Source organism: Canis aureus, chromosome 24 (genome assembly GCF_053574225.1).
Source record: "Canis aureus isolate CA01 chromosome 24, VMU_Caureus_v.1.0, whole genome shotgun sequence".
In the NCBI taxonomy this organism is placed as follows: domain Eukaryota; kingdom Metazoa; phylum Chordata; class Mammalia; order Carnivora; family Canidae; genus Canis; species Canis aureus.
Window position 1 is genome coordinate 18,228,513 of NC_135634.1, and position 14,893 is coordinate 18,243,405.

The 14,893-nt window shown below is 35.1% G+C and overlaps 1 protein-coding gene across 6 annotated transcripts in view; it reads left to right on the plus strand.

Moving 5' to 3' along the window:
* XPO4 (exportin 4) overlaps positions 1–14,893 on the plus strand; it is a 121,986-nt gene that overhangs the window by 38,759 nt on the left and 68,334 nt on the right. For 5 of the 6 annotated variants that reach the window (XM_077868433.1, XM_077868428.1, XM_077868430.1 and 2 more), the window contains 3 exons: positions 1,213–1,351; positions 11,791–11,907; positions 12,641–12,794. In XM_077868433.1, the coding sequence (XP_077724559.1) occupies positions 1,213–1,351; positions 11,791–11,907; positions 12,641–12,794 (410 nt within the window). Of the gene's footprint in view, positions 1–1,212; positions 1,352–8,333; positions 8,761–11,790; positions 11,908–12,640; positions 12,795–14,893 lie in introns of those variants that run through there. The other variant, XM_077868434.1, reaches the window with a different exon arrangement.

Sequence of the window (14,893 nt, forward strand, 5' to 3'; positions counted from 1 at the left end):
CATCACAGTCTTGGCAGAAGACATAGACATTTAGAGACCCAGAAGTGCATGGGCATTGTGCCAGGAACTGAAAGAAGCAGTGTATCTGTAGTTTTGAGTGTATGTGGATGGGGGGAAATTAGAGAGGGCAGCAGGTGTCTGACCATGAAGGCCTTGGAAGTGAGTGTATCATTTATGTTCAAATGGAGACACTTTCCAGGGTTAAAGAAAATACTGTTAGTAAGTAAGGAGGTAAGACAATGGGTAAATTGGGAGTGTCCAAAGAAAGCTAGGCTGGGTCCTACTGCTTGTAAGCCATGTTGAGGAATTTGGGGTTTATCCCAAGCTCCTGGTTGTTGTATCCTTGTGGCATTTTAGAGTCTGGATTATAAGGTTCAGAGTTCTGTTTTCTGACCTTTACTTTTAAAAAAAGGTTGTGAAAAGAAAATTAAATATCTGTGTCCTGTGGTCTAATGGACTTTGTAGAATGCCTCCACTTAGAATCAGTGCTTCTGCCATCACATTGTGGAGCACAATTTAGATAGGAAAAATTTTAAAGTCTTAAAAATTTGTATGTGTCCATAATATATGTTGGGTAGCTAGCTTGTTGCCTTTTCACATTAAAGGGAATGAATTTAAGATTATACTAGTACTGGTTAGAGCAAGTGTATGAGGAGGGTGAGGGGCAGAGGAAGAAGCAGACCCCCCCCCCCCCCCCCCCCCGGCTGATCAGGGAGCCTGATGTAGGGCTTGATTCCAGGACCCTGGGATCATGACCTGAGCTGAAGGCAGATGCTTAACTCACTTAGCCACCCAGGCGTCCCCAGAATTTCTTTTAATTGTTAGAATCATAATCTGGCTCTTAGTGAACTGACTTGCATCTATTGAATACTGCCTGGATCAGCTAACACTTATATAGGACTTAGTATGCACTGGGCACAGTTTTAAGAACCTTTAATCCTAGTAACATCCCTGTTACTGTTACCTCCTTTTAATAGATGAGAGAGCTTGAGGCTCTGAAACTCTCTTGCTCAGGGTCACATAGCCAGTAAATGATGGAAAGCAGAATCAAACGGAATCTTATCACTCTAGAAGCTGTGCATAACCATTTGGCTCTACACTATCCTCAGATAGAAGCGGTGTTTTAGTTGCTTCAGGCAGTGAGAAATTTGGAAGTATTTTTATATATTAGATTCATGTAAAGGTTTTCATAATGATTTTTATGTTTTACAGCCTCCAAAAGTATGTTCGGGAACAGATTCTATTAGCAGTAGCAGTAATTGTAAAACGAGGATCCTTAGATAAATCAATTGACTGCAAAAGCATTTTTCACGAAGTCAGCCAGTTGATAAGTAGTGGCAATCCCACTGTGGTAAGTGTGCTGTCTGTATTTATAAATATTTAAAATTTTTCATTTTGTATGAGACAACATAACAGTAATGTATCTATATTAAAGAACAAGTACACAGTGTAAGAATCAAGCAGTTTTCATTTGTTCATGTTTTCTTTTAGTCCTTTTTTATATTTACATACTATAGATAGAGTGTACTTTGCTTTTTCATTTGATTTTGTTTTTGCACATTGCCAGTGTTCATAATCATCATTTTAATTGTATAAAATACTATAAGCTAATATACTGTAATATTCTTAAACATTTCTTTTATATTGAGCATTTTCCCTCATTTAATAAACTGGTAACTACTATTGATAATAGAAACGTTTGAATAAAATATAAAGTGACATGTAACAAAAATTATTTGTTGCTATACTAATGGGTTGAGGTATACTTTGGCCACTAGGTGTTAACTGAAGAAATTTGAGAACCCTTGTTTCTGACCAAATTACTATGGGGAACCTGTTTTTGCCCCTTTCAGTGTCCTGTCTACCTTTTGAGAACTAGTCATGCCTAGAGAGTGATTGGTGGTAGCCATTCTGTCAGAGGCAGAAGGATTGGAGTTGGTGTTAGTGATCAGCTATGATCCTTGGTTAGAACTTTTGACTATTATCAGCTGAAGGATATTGTGAAGGAATTGGGATTGTTAATACCTGGCTCTTCTGATTTTCAGGTATTAAATCTTTAAATATTTTGGATAGTTTTTTCATTTTACCAATTTCTTTAATCATTTGGAAGATACCTAGGTGAGGCTATGCACCTTACAGCTCCTTTTGAATTACTTTACATCTTCAGTGGCCCCTTAGTGAATAGATTTTAATAATTTGATGGTTTGAGATTAGGATGGAGGTACATTTCTGGAGGACTCTACACAAGTGCCTTACTTTCCATAGTATCTTGGATCTCCTGCCCCTCAACCTCTTACTGTAGGCAGATGCATACTCTCCTCTTTGCCTTAGCCATCTGTCCCTCACTCTGGCTTGGATCCCCAGTGTGATGTACCAGGGTCTCAACTAAAGGACTGCATAAGCAAGTTGTCAGGACTTTAGAACTTCCTCTACATACCCGAAGTATGTTTTATTTTTCCTTTGGAATACACCAGTGGTCGTATATCTATTCTCTTTTTTCCTTATCAACTTTATTGAGGAATAATTTACTTGTGTTACTGTATCCATTTAAGATGTACACGTCTATGAATTGTGACAGTTATGTATGAACTGCCACCACAGTATAGATATAGAACAATTTTTGATCAAGAGTACTGCTCTCCAATAGAACTGTGTTGATGCAAATGTTCTGGATCTGTACTTCAATATGTAGCCGCTACACCAGACATGTGTGGCTTTGAGCATTTGAAATGTGGCTGGTGTGACTGAGGAACTGAGTTTTTATTTTTTCTTAATTGAAATTCAATAGTTACGTATAGTTTGTGGCAACCATATTGGACAATGCAGTTCTAGAGACTTTGATAATCCAAAAGTCTCATTTTATATTTGTTTGTTTTCACTTAATCTTGGTATTGGAAAGTTTAATTGTTTACATAAAACTGACAACTTCAAAAATGTGCATGTTTGAATCATTGCATTTTATGAGTCATTTTGGCTTTGTTTTATGTAGTGAGAAGCTCTCGAAAATAATCCTCAAGATTCTATTTAAAATTTTTGGATAAAAATGATTGGGATGCTGCTTTTTACTTAGGTTAATCTTTATACTTTAACAGTCTCTGTTGGTACACATGGTCTCCATTTCTGATGATGAGCTTTGCTCTTGTCATGTTGATGCCTCAGAGTTGCCTACATTAGTTGTGTAATGATAATCTTGTTATATGCAATGTTTGTTAGTATTCATTGTCCAACTAATGGCCATGTGTGCAATCCAATGGTGGCTGTCAATTGACGTTTGAAGGAAAAACAAGTGGAGACTATAACTAGCCAGAGGTGGTAGGGAAGGGGTACCTGCACTATGATGTTTATAGCAGTGTTGTCTACAATAGCCAAACTATAGAAAGAGCCCAAGTGTCCATCGTTTGACAAATAGATTAAGAAGATGTGGTATGTGTATATATATACATACAACGGTATATTACTCAGCCATCTAAAAGAATGAAATCTTGTCATTTGTAGCAACATGGGTGGAGCTAGAGTATATTATGCTGAGCAGAATACGTCAGAGAAAGGTTTCACTTACATGATTTCACTCATAATTTAGGAAACAAAATAGATGAACATATGGGAAGGGAGGAAAAAAAGAGAGGGAAGCAAACCATAAGAGACTCTTAACAATAGAGAAATGAGGATTGATGGAGGGAGATTGGGTGGGAGATGGGCTAAGTGGGTGATGAGTACTAAGGAGGGCATGTGTTTATGATGAGCACTGGGTGTTATATGTAAGTGAGGAATCAGTGAATTCTACTCCTGAAACCAATATTATTGCACTATATGTTAAGTAAATAGAATTTAAATAAAAATTTGAAAGAAAAAAAAGTAGTACAGAAAAGTTTTGGAACTGAGGCTGCTACTTAGAAATGTTATCCTGGCCTCTGCTGCTCTGAATCAAGTTATTTTTCATATTTTAGATTCTACTTGAGACATAGTGTTTTCATTTGCTAATCTGCAGTAAAGGAGTCCAGCTCATTGTGATTGACCAGGATTTAAACTTTAGAATATTAACTAGTAATTCTAGTATCTCTATGTTTATGACTAATGCTTTTTCCCTTGTTGGTTTGGCGATCATGTCAGCTGGGATTTCAATATTAAGGTAGAATTTCTGTGGCCTGGCCTTATCTCCCACAAGTAGCTTCTTGGCTCCAGATACCGAAGGCACAGGATCAAGAGTCCCTTGCCTCTCAGGAATGAACACATTCTCGGGAATTGTGTTCTTCTCTTTCTTTCCCCTTGGGTAATTTGACCCACCACAAAAAGTATAGTCCCAATCCAACCTGGCATTTGGATCTTTTTGAGCTACTGAAATAACTCATGTTCTAAGAATGATTGGAACAGATGTAACTGTTTAGTTAGAGAAGATTTTGCTTTATTCACAGTGTATATATACTCTGAGAATAGTGGATAAATTTAATATCCTCATGAAATACTCCAAAACAAAGTTTTGTTGTTTTTTTAAGTTGAATTTCTACTAACAGGGTTAAGAACTTTTATAGTAGTAGGCAGTCAGTAGTGGGAGGTAGAATTTAATTTCTCGATTGCTGGATGAATTTACTTTGGTGACTACACTGAACATTAAACTAGAAAAGTACTCTTACATTTATATGGCAAGTTAAATACCCACCCTGCCACCGTGTGGCCATCCCTATTTGTCCTTGCCTGGCAGTGAACCTAGCTCATTTGGCAAGTCTAAAAAAATGAGTTACAGACTAGTAAAACATTTTCTTCTCTCTTTATTTCCTTCTGAGATTGTTAAGAATTTGTGGGAATGCTATAAGAATTTACTTAAGATTTTCGTAATCTCAGAGACAAGAATCTCAGCGGGAGGGAGGATATACTAGCATGATAAAATCAGAACACTGAAACTTTCTTTATAAGAGTAAATTTAACAGCTATTTGAAAAGAAGAGATAACTGATGATATTTTATAGATGAGTTGATCTCATGAATTATTACATTAGTTTTACTAACTTTCTCGTCATATTTCCATCAACCTTCATTGGTCAGAAACTGTATGTAGTCTGGCTTTCCCACTTCCTTTTTATATTTTTTGGTGGTGCATCCCCTTGTACTAAAGTACATGTTCAAATACGCTTAGGGGCAATATGGTGTAATAGAACACTGATTCTGATTTTGGATTCACATTTAGGCTTAAATCGCAGCTCTGCCATTTACTACCTTACCTTACTACCTTGTACAAATTATTTACCATCTCTAGGACCGGATTTACTAATAATGTTTGTAAAAAAAAAAAAAAAAAGAACATCATAATGTCCATTTCTGGGGCTTCCCAGATGAGAAAAGACGGTATTAAATACATTTAGTCAGCATTCAACAAATGTGTGTTTTTTCTTCCTAGTAGTTTAACACTCCTTTGCTTATAGAACTTTGGGACATATACGTCATCTCTTTTTCTATCAAGTAGGATTTTAAGTATAGAAATCAGAAGAAAGTATTTATGCTTTTATTCTTGAGTGGAAACTAATTGTGTATTTAGAAAAAAATACTGGTAACCAACATAATGACTTTCCTTTAAATACTTTAAGAAGTTGGGCAGCCCAGGTGGCTCAGCGGTTTAGCGCCGCCTTCAGCCCAGGGCATGATCCTGGAGACCTGGAATTGAGTCCCACATGGGTTCCCTGCTTGGAGCCTGCTTCTACCTCTGCTTGTGTCTCTGTGCCTCTCTCTCTCTCTCTTTCTGTCTCTCTCTCTGTATCTCATGAATAAATAAATAAAATCTTTTAAAAAATAAAAGTTTCTTATTAGGGACTCCTGGGTGGCTCAGTGGTTAAGCGTCTGCCTTAGGCTCAGGGCGTGATCCTGGAGTACTGGGATTGAGTCCCACATCTGGCTCCCTTCAGGGAGCCTGCTTCTCCCTCTACCTATGTCTCTGCCTCTCTCTTTGTGTCTCTCATGAATAAATACATAAAATCTTAAAAAAAAAAAGTTTCTTATAGTTGTTTACAGATAGTTTTGTGGAAAAATATCTAATTCATAAAGCATTTCCTAAGGAGATTGTATTTTTTTTAAATACAGTCCATTTTCCAGGTATCATGATGTATTCTCAGTATAGTTGTGTTTGTACAATTATTAAATGACACATTGTTTCATGCATATCTTTGTAGACAGGCTGTTTTCCTTCTGTGGTTATAAAGGTTGCTGTGGTTACTTCATCTGTTTGTAATAGTATCAGACCCACTGTACTAATTTGAAAGGGATAGACCTAGAGACTTTACTTCCTAAGGAAATTAGCTAAATTTTTTATTTTAAATTAACATTTAAGCTAAATTTTTCATCTGTTTCATGTTTATTTCCTTTGAAAGTAGTAGGCATATCTTAAGTCACTTTTAAAGCTGTTTAATTTAGCGTTTAAGCCTCCTGTCTTCCTCTTTGCCATGCTAGAGAGAAGTGGGTGAGAAATTCACTTGTCTACAGCAGTGCTGCCCCTGGATGTGATAGCCAACCTAATCTCTCTTATCACAAGTCTCATTGATGTTTGCTTAGAAGAGCAGCTGGAAGTCTGCTTTATGTATGGCAACCTTTCATAAAGTTTATTCTTGGTAATAAATCTCCTGGGGTAAGAGCCAGGCTATTATAAGAGACAATCCTCTCTCTGAGCAAGAGTATTTTATTTTGTCAGCTGGAGTTAGTGTTTGAATATCTTGTGCTTAGGACAGTAAGCTGGTGAGTAAGGCAAGCTCTCAAAGGGTATTTTTCACTATCATGAAATTAATGGCTTTCACTAGAAATGAGAACGCTGCTGTAGGACTTGTAATGTGAAGACAGCAGTTATTTACGTTGTTAGTGAATTAACTTGTGAGTTTTTAGTACTTCAGTGAAAGAAAACATATTAAAACTCACTTATAACCTTGAGACCTCATTGAATTTTCTATTTGTTTTACATATTTAAATTTTCTTTTTGAAATGTATCAACTGCTAAAAAATAGTGAACACACCATGTATGCATTTTCCACTTGCTTTTTGTTAGTATGATGTTAGTCACAGATGTAAATGTTGATTCGTTAATCCAGCTAAGATTTACTGAGCATCTGCTATATTGCTTTAATGATGCTTTAGTTGTAGCTTTCTTTTTTTAACTGATAAGTGATCTTGTGATTTTAATTTGATGGAATGTAGATAATAGTCAAGAAATGGGACCAAAAAATCTAAAATAGATTGTTGTTGTCAATAATGATAAAAATACTTTTGTCATCTTACCTTATCAGATCATAAGCTGCCACCTATATACATAATACTTTTACACACATTATCTAATTTGAACATTTGGACAGACCTATGAATTAAAAAAAAGGTTGTTAACCCTTTGTATAGATGAGAAAATTGAGGCCAGGATAGATGAAGCGATTTGCCCTCAATTACTTGAAGTGGTATATCTCTTAGAACCCAGGTTTTCTGACTCCTCTGTCAAAACAATAAGATTCTTGTATTAGCCACTTGTAAGAGTCCTGTAGAGTAATTTAGAATTTAGTTTGGACATAGTTTTAATATTTGGTTTCTAACTTGTTGCAACTAAAAATTATTGATTTAGAGCTACTTGTTAGTGCTAGTCAGATTGCCAACAGCAATGAGTGATAGATACCAACAAAGGATGGTTGAGAAAAACTGAAGCAAACATAAATCAAAAAGATTGAGCTCTGGTGCCTTTGTCAAAGGGTGTAAAACCTCATATGTTTAAGTAGATTCCAAGTATTCACTTTATTACAATATCATACAATAATTGCCTTAGAAATAATTCATTTGGAAAAATTCACATGAAGGAAGTTGCATTAAAAATGTTTGCTGGTTGCATTTGGATATTAACTTAATTTTCTATGATCTTGGATAAATGAAGCATTGTTATGTTAACCTCTTATACTTCTAAGATTTGTACTAATGGTATTTTATACTGGTTTAATCACTGTTAACTTAGAATGACAGTCTTATAGTATACTACTTATCAGTTAACTTTGATCTGATTTCGTTGAAATTCACCACTCTCAATTATTTACAACAGATTTTGTTTCTGGCCCTCTTAAGTATCAGAGCCTACTACAGAAATAATATCTAGCCCTGACTATGTGACAAAGGGCAAAGAGGCAGCACTTGAAGGTACTGATCAGTAGAGGGGGAGTTAAGAGGTAATACACTTGGGATAACCATTGAGACCTGAAAGTCTGAAACAAGCAGACAGGAACCTTCTACAAGGGTAAGAAAAACAAAAACTTATGATCTGTCTGAGGCAGATTTGATGCTTTTCCCTCCCTTTCTTCTTTGTCCTGAGAAGGAGCTATTGTCTTTTTCCTGTAGGATTTCACTTTTGGCTTGCTTTCTTAGTTACCTTCAACAGTGCACTGCATCTACTATGAAGGTAACTTGATTTTAATGAGATTTAATTGATAATCAAATACCAGAAATGAGTAAACATGTTGGGAAATGAGTCCTGGCCACAATGTGATACGTGATCTGTGAATAGGGAGAAATATTGTGTTGATATGTGTAGAAGTGCTTTGCTGTCTTACTGTATAATCACTGCTTAATTAGTCATCATTCTTGAGGAATTTCTATTAATTAGGTACCTTTGAACCCTGGTGATATGGTATATTGAATGTTTATAATGTTAATCTCAAATCCTTACAGGGATTCCAAATTAAGGAGCAGTTAAGCTGATACCTTTTAATGATGAGACTATCTTGCTGAATTTTAGTTCTTTTAAAGCTGATAGTTTTAGGTAGGTTAATACTGGAATATTTGGTTTCTGATAATACTTGTTACTATGCTGAGTGATTAATATATTTCTATGTATTTCTTCACATAGCAATAATTTGAGAAGAAATAACTTTGTCTCGTTTCATAAGTATAAAGTGGAAAGAAGAATGCAAAACAATACATATAAGTGATAGTAATGATATATAAATGATGTATACCTATGTATTAAAAAATTAGAAAACTGGGCAGATATTCACAGTAATAACCTGTGGATAGTAGGATTGTGGGCAGTTTTTTTTGTGCTTTTCTGTACTTTCTGGTTTTTCTAAGATTAAGATATTTTATAGGAAAAAATTAACTAAAAACAAAATATTCTTATGTTCAGAAAACTGAGTCTATATTTTTAGACTGTGCTTTGTTCTTAATTATCATGTGTTAAGAATGTACTTTGCTTTATGGGTGAATTTTACTTCAATAATGTGAAAGTTTGCTGTTTTGGAGAGGTAATCCCTATTGCTGCTCATGAAGCCATCCCATCCTCCTAAGGGCTCCTTGTTTGTGTGATGAAGTTTGGAGTTAAAGGAGACTTTTATTTCTAAAAATTCTTTTTGGGGCACCTGGGTGGCTCAGTCGGTTAAGCATCCGACTCTTGGTCTCAGGCTGGTGAGTTCAGGCTTCCCGTGGGGCTCCACGCTGGATGTGGCGCCTTCTTAAGGAAGGATTTTTATCTTTTCTTTTTTTTTTTTTATCTTGACTCAAACACATGCATGTATTTTTAGGAAATCTTTATTTCACATAAAAATAAAGCTTCATTGTGAGTACATGTTTCATTAATTAGAGTTGTGTTATTGAAAATTTGAATGTGCTCATAGTTTTAAAATATGCCATTTTGTGTTGAATAGAGGTTGACACTAATAGTTTGTGGGAATTTGTAAATTACTTTTGTAAAACTATTACAGATGATAGTTTATTTGTAAGAATGATTAATTTGTGTTTAGTGAGAGCTTCTCAGTTCATAATATTCTATTCACTGAAGTCTTATTTAGAAAGGATGTAAGAGGAGCCAAGGTTAAAAGACATAAAATATGGGATGCTATAAAATGTTTCCAGAATAAGAGGATCTTGTAATATATTGTGTTAGATCTCTGTGTGTTTTTTGCTTTGAATTTTATTAATTTGAATTTAATAGCTACTTTCCCCACTAAAGCTTAGATATGTTAAAAACTCTGTTCATAGTTGGTCCCAGGATTATTTAAATGTATCTGTGAGGTTTTGATTGTTGGATCATTAATCACCATTTTAAAAGAAAGCTGTTTTTTAAACTATGATTTTCTTAACTTAAAAAAAATGAAGGGATTCTACTAGTGAGTTATTAAGATCCTGTTAATGTATACAATGAGGTGAGTATGCAACAGACTATTTTCTCTGTAAGAGGTTTCTCTTTAGTGCTTGGTTTCTCATCTAGGTTTCTTCCTCCATGTGCTTGGGATCATGCAAAGGTAGTTAAACTTGTACAATGATTTGGGGAAGGGGGGACATTTTTATATTAAAAGAAATGTATATTTTAAAGTAAAACTACAAAAGGTGAGTGTGTGTTTGAGAGTGTGCATGTGTGCATGTGTGTGTTTAAACTAAACCAGGCATATTAAAAGTACTTTTATCATTGATGAAGGAAGCTTGATCTATACCTCCAGATTCCTGAGGGAACTGGCATATATTCTCTCTATTGTTAGGGTTTCCTGGTATGGCAAAGTCTAAGAAACAGCTTGAATGTATGCGCTGGTGTACCACCCATAAATATTGATTATACAGCCATGCTTATTTTAATTGAGATTAGGAGGCAAATAATTTAATTCTTTTTTTTTTACAATTTTTAGAGGAAAGTTTCAGGCATATGCAAATATAGACATATAGTATATTGGCCATCCTTCAGCTTCAGCAAATATTAACTCATGCCATTCTTTGGGAATTTAATTTTATGTATATTTGCTAAGATTTGCCAAGATAAGCATCTGTAAGGTCAAGGTACTAACATCAGAAGCATTTCTGAACAAAGATGTTGCAGTTGGTGGGTGGGTATGACTGTGCTCAGCTGTTGTATAAGCTTGCATAAATAGTATCATCTTGACTTTAATCTTTCCGTTGTTTAGAGGTAGTGTGCATATTTCTGTTTAACCCCTGGAAACTTGCCAAAATAATTTGTATCCTCTCCATCCTTGGCACCTTGACTCTAGTCTGTGAGTAAAAGCAGTAAGCTGATGTTAGGAGCCTGTTGGATAGAGCCATTAAGAAGGAAAATCTTCATTTTCAATTTAAAAAACTTTGGAGAATTACCTGGTTGATGTTTTGGATGCTATAAACTCCGTTTCACTTTTCATCTGCTTGGAAATACACTTTATAAACCTGAGAACATAGAACATAGAGCCAGATAAACCTGTATTCAAATCTCAGCTGGCCTTAAATACATACTTACTTACTTACTTTATTTATTTATTTATAAAGATTTTATTTATTTATGAGAGAGAGAAAGACAGGCAGAGGGAGAAGCAGGCTCCATGCAGGAAACCTGACGTGGGACTCGATCCCGGGTCTCCAGGATCGGGCCGTGGACTGAAGGCAGCGCTGAACCGCTGAGCCACCCGGGCTGCTCTACTTACCCTCTTTAAATCTCACTTGTAAAAAAAAAAAAAAAAACTCACTTGTTAAAATGTAAAATGGGGATATGGATTGTTGTATGAAGTAAATGAAATAATACATTCAACATTATCTTGAAATGTCATTTGCACTCTATGTTTGAGTAGGTATGTGTCCTGAGTTTAAGTCTTAGATGGATTTGTATAACTGAAATTGAGGAAGTACTATTTATAATTACTAGGCTACTTAGAAGAGCCAATATTTACTTTGTCATATCTAGTTTTCTGACTGGTAGTTATAAGATCTAAAGATATAATGAAAGATCTGAAGATAGAAAATGTCCTTTGAACAAATACTGTATTGAAGCGAAGCACTGGGAAAAAATGCCTTATAGTTTTTTCTTATCAAATAATTGCAGCAAACTCTGGCCTGTTCCATTCTAACTGCACTATTGAGTGAATTCTCAAGTTCAAGTAAAACTAGCAACATTGGACTCAGTATGGAATTCCATGGTAACTGCAAAAGAGTTTTTCAGGTATTGATATTTTTATGTTTTATTAGATTGTTTACTTTTTATACAATCTATTTCTAATGGAGTGAGAACATTTATTTTATCTAGTTGAATGATGGCCTGTACTTGAAGAGTTGTATTGTGATTTCATAGCATTTAGTAAAGATTAAAAGATAGCATAGGATGAAGATTTGGTGAACATAGTTGACAATTTTATATTTCTTGTTTAATTCTAGTCTTTAAACAAAAAGGAAATACCCCTCCAAAGATCCTTAGATTATTTATTTGTTCTTATTGCATTTAGATGTAACTAATTCAATTGGTGGGATTTTGCTGGCCCTTAAAATAGGCCTGGCAGAGTGCCAACGAGGGCCATGTATTTAAAATGTTATTGCAGATGGTGTGGGCTCTTTGTCTCATATGTATTGTTTGGCTCTGAAGTAAAGTTATGTGAAGGCATTGGCTTAAATCCGAGGGCTCTGTGCAAAAGCAACTGACCCCTCCAGCTTTGTAGTAGTTGTAAAGACTCAACTTCTTTGTGGAGTAGCATTTATATTACAGTAGGTGTATTCATTCAAACCAGTGTCACTTGAAAGCATACTGCAATATAAATTATGAGCAGGCCTAAAAATGGAAAATGTTCTTAAAGAGGTAGTGTTTTCTATTGAAAATTTTAAGGTTTTTGTTTCATTTTATGGTTCTTAAATGGGAATACATTTTGAATATGCTTTTGATTAATATGTGTGATTTATTATAGGAAGAAGACCTTCGTCAAATCTTCATGTTAACGGTTGAAGTTCTTCAGGAGTTCAGCAGGCGGGAAAACCTCAATGCTCAGATGTCTTCGGTATTTCAGCGTTACCTTGCACTCGCCAATCAAGTCTTGAGCTGGAACTTTCTTCCTCCAAATTATATCCTTTTAACAACCAAATAGTTTATTTGTGGTAATTTTCATAGATGACTTAATTCTGGCTAAAAATACTTTATCTCTGTAGGTTTGTAAAGCATGTTGAAAGAAAATATAAGTTTTTTTAGAAATGAAATTTAATTTTTTTCATTTTAGAATACACAATTCAATGGACTAACAAGATTTAAAATTTCATTACAACTTTGCAGAAGAGAGTCGAATAAATGAAAACATTTAGTAGATAATGGGGCTGTTGCTGACTAATAGTAGTGTTCCTAGGAAGGAAAAGGAAGAAAGTGGGAAGTGAATTTTTGTCAAGAAACGAAATCATTTTCTCCAAGTAACATGTGATTAGATTGGATTTTTTGGCTGACTTTCCATAAGACTAATTCGGCATTCTCTAATTTGATCTTTATGGATGAAGATACTGTTCAAGTATGCATAGTAAGGTAGTATGTTTATTCTTTGAAGACCTTTTTTAATACAAAAATGTAAAACTTTTATTTCTAGCTAATTATGAGTAATACAAAATAAGTTATTTATTTATTTATTTTTAAGATTTTATTTATTTATTCATAGACATAGAGAGAGGCAGAGACACAGGCAGAGGGAGAAGCAGGCTCCATGCCTGATGCGGGACTCAGTCCTGGGACTCTAGGATCACGCCCTGGGGCAAAGGCAGGCGCTGAACTGCTGAGCCACCCAGGGATTCCAAAATAAGTTTAAATGGGTTAAATTGTAGATAAATATATCTACTTTTTAAAAAATCAGTTATTAAAGTTGAAAAATTTGTATTTTTTACTCTAAGGTTTATGATTTTTTTTTTTAAGATTTTATTTATTTATTCATGAGAGACACAGAGAGAGAGGTAGAGACACAGGCTGAGGGAGAAGCAGGCTCCCTGTGGGGAACCTGATGTGGGACTTCATCCCAGGACTCCAGGATCATGACCTGAGCTGAAGGCAGATACTCAACCGCTGAGCCACCCAGGCGTCCCTAAGGTTTATGATTTGCTTTTCTAGAACATTTGCTGCTTATTGATAGGTTGAAAGCTATACTATCTAGAGTCTCTTCATTTTTATCATAGTTGAATCAGACAAATCTAGGTTCAATTCTTAGCTGATGTTAGGCAAATTAACATCACCAAGTCTCAGTTTTTCCAAACATAAAATGGGAATATGGATTGTTGAATGAATTAAATTTAGTAATACATTTAAAAATTTAGGAGTGGGGCAGCCTGGATGGCTCAGTGGTTTAGCGCCACCTTCGGCCCAGGGCCTGATCGTGGAGGCCTGGGATCAAGTTCCAGGTCAGGGTCCTTGCATGGAGCCTGCTTTTCCCTCTGACTCTCTCTCTCTGTCTCTCATGAATAAATAAATAAAATATTTAAAAAAATAAAAATAAAAACTTAGGAGTTAGCTGCTATTTTTTGAGCTTCTAACAGTTTATTTGAATAAAAAAGCTCATCAGCCACCTGTGTCACATTCTTTTTTCTTGATCTAATTATAGAGGAAATTTAATATAAACCTGTTGTACATGTCTTTAATCAGTCTTTTCTTGGGGGCCTGGGTATGGGGAGCTAGGGAATCTATTTAGGAGAAAAAAGACAGATGACAAGCAAATAGAAAATACATGTTCAGCCATATCAGAGATTTAGGATGAGACTCATCTTTATTCCAACAGAGCCAAGAGTTGCTGCATTCACATACTAGAAATTACCTACTATTTTTAGCGGGTAAAATTGTGGGATTTTAAAGGGGCTGAGTGGGATGAGGTACAACTCTTTCTTCTATTTTCAATGTAATATATTCATGTAGTAGAAAACTGAAGTTCTGTATAGGGCATTTAGTCTGACTCAGATCTTAACTTCTCCAGTTTTCTTCTCCAAGGCAATCATGGTGAGCTGTTGCTCTGTGGGGCAGCAGGGATGTTAATCACTTTTCCGCTTTTATCCTTGCTCTCTAATCATCTTTCTACTAGTTATTAATTTTATATCTTCAGTATGGTTTTTTTTTGTTGTTAAAAGGCACATATTTTCTTAGGTTTGCTTTTTAAAGAATTTTCCCTTTGAGTGTTGTAATATGATTTTTGCTCCAGTTTTTG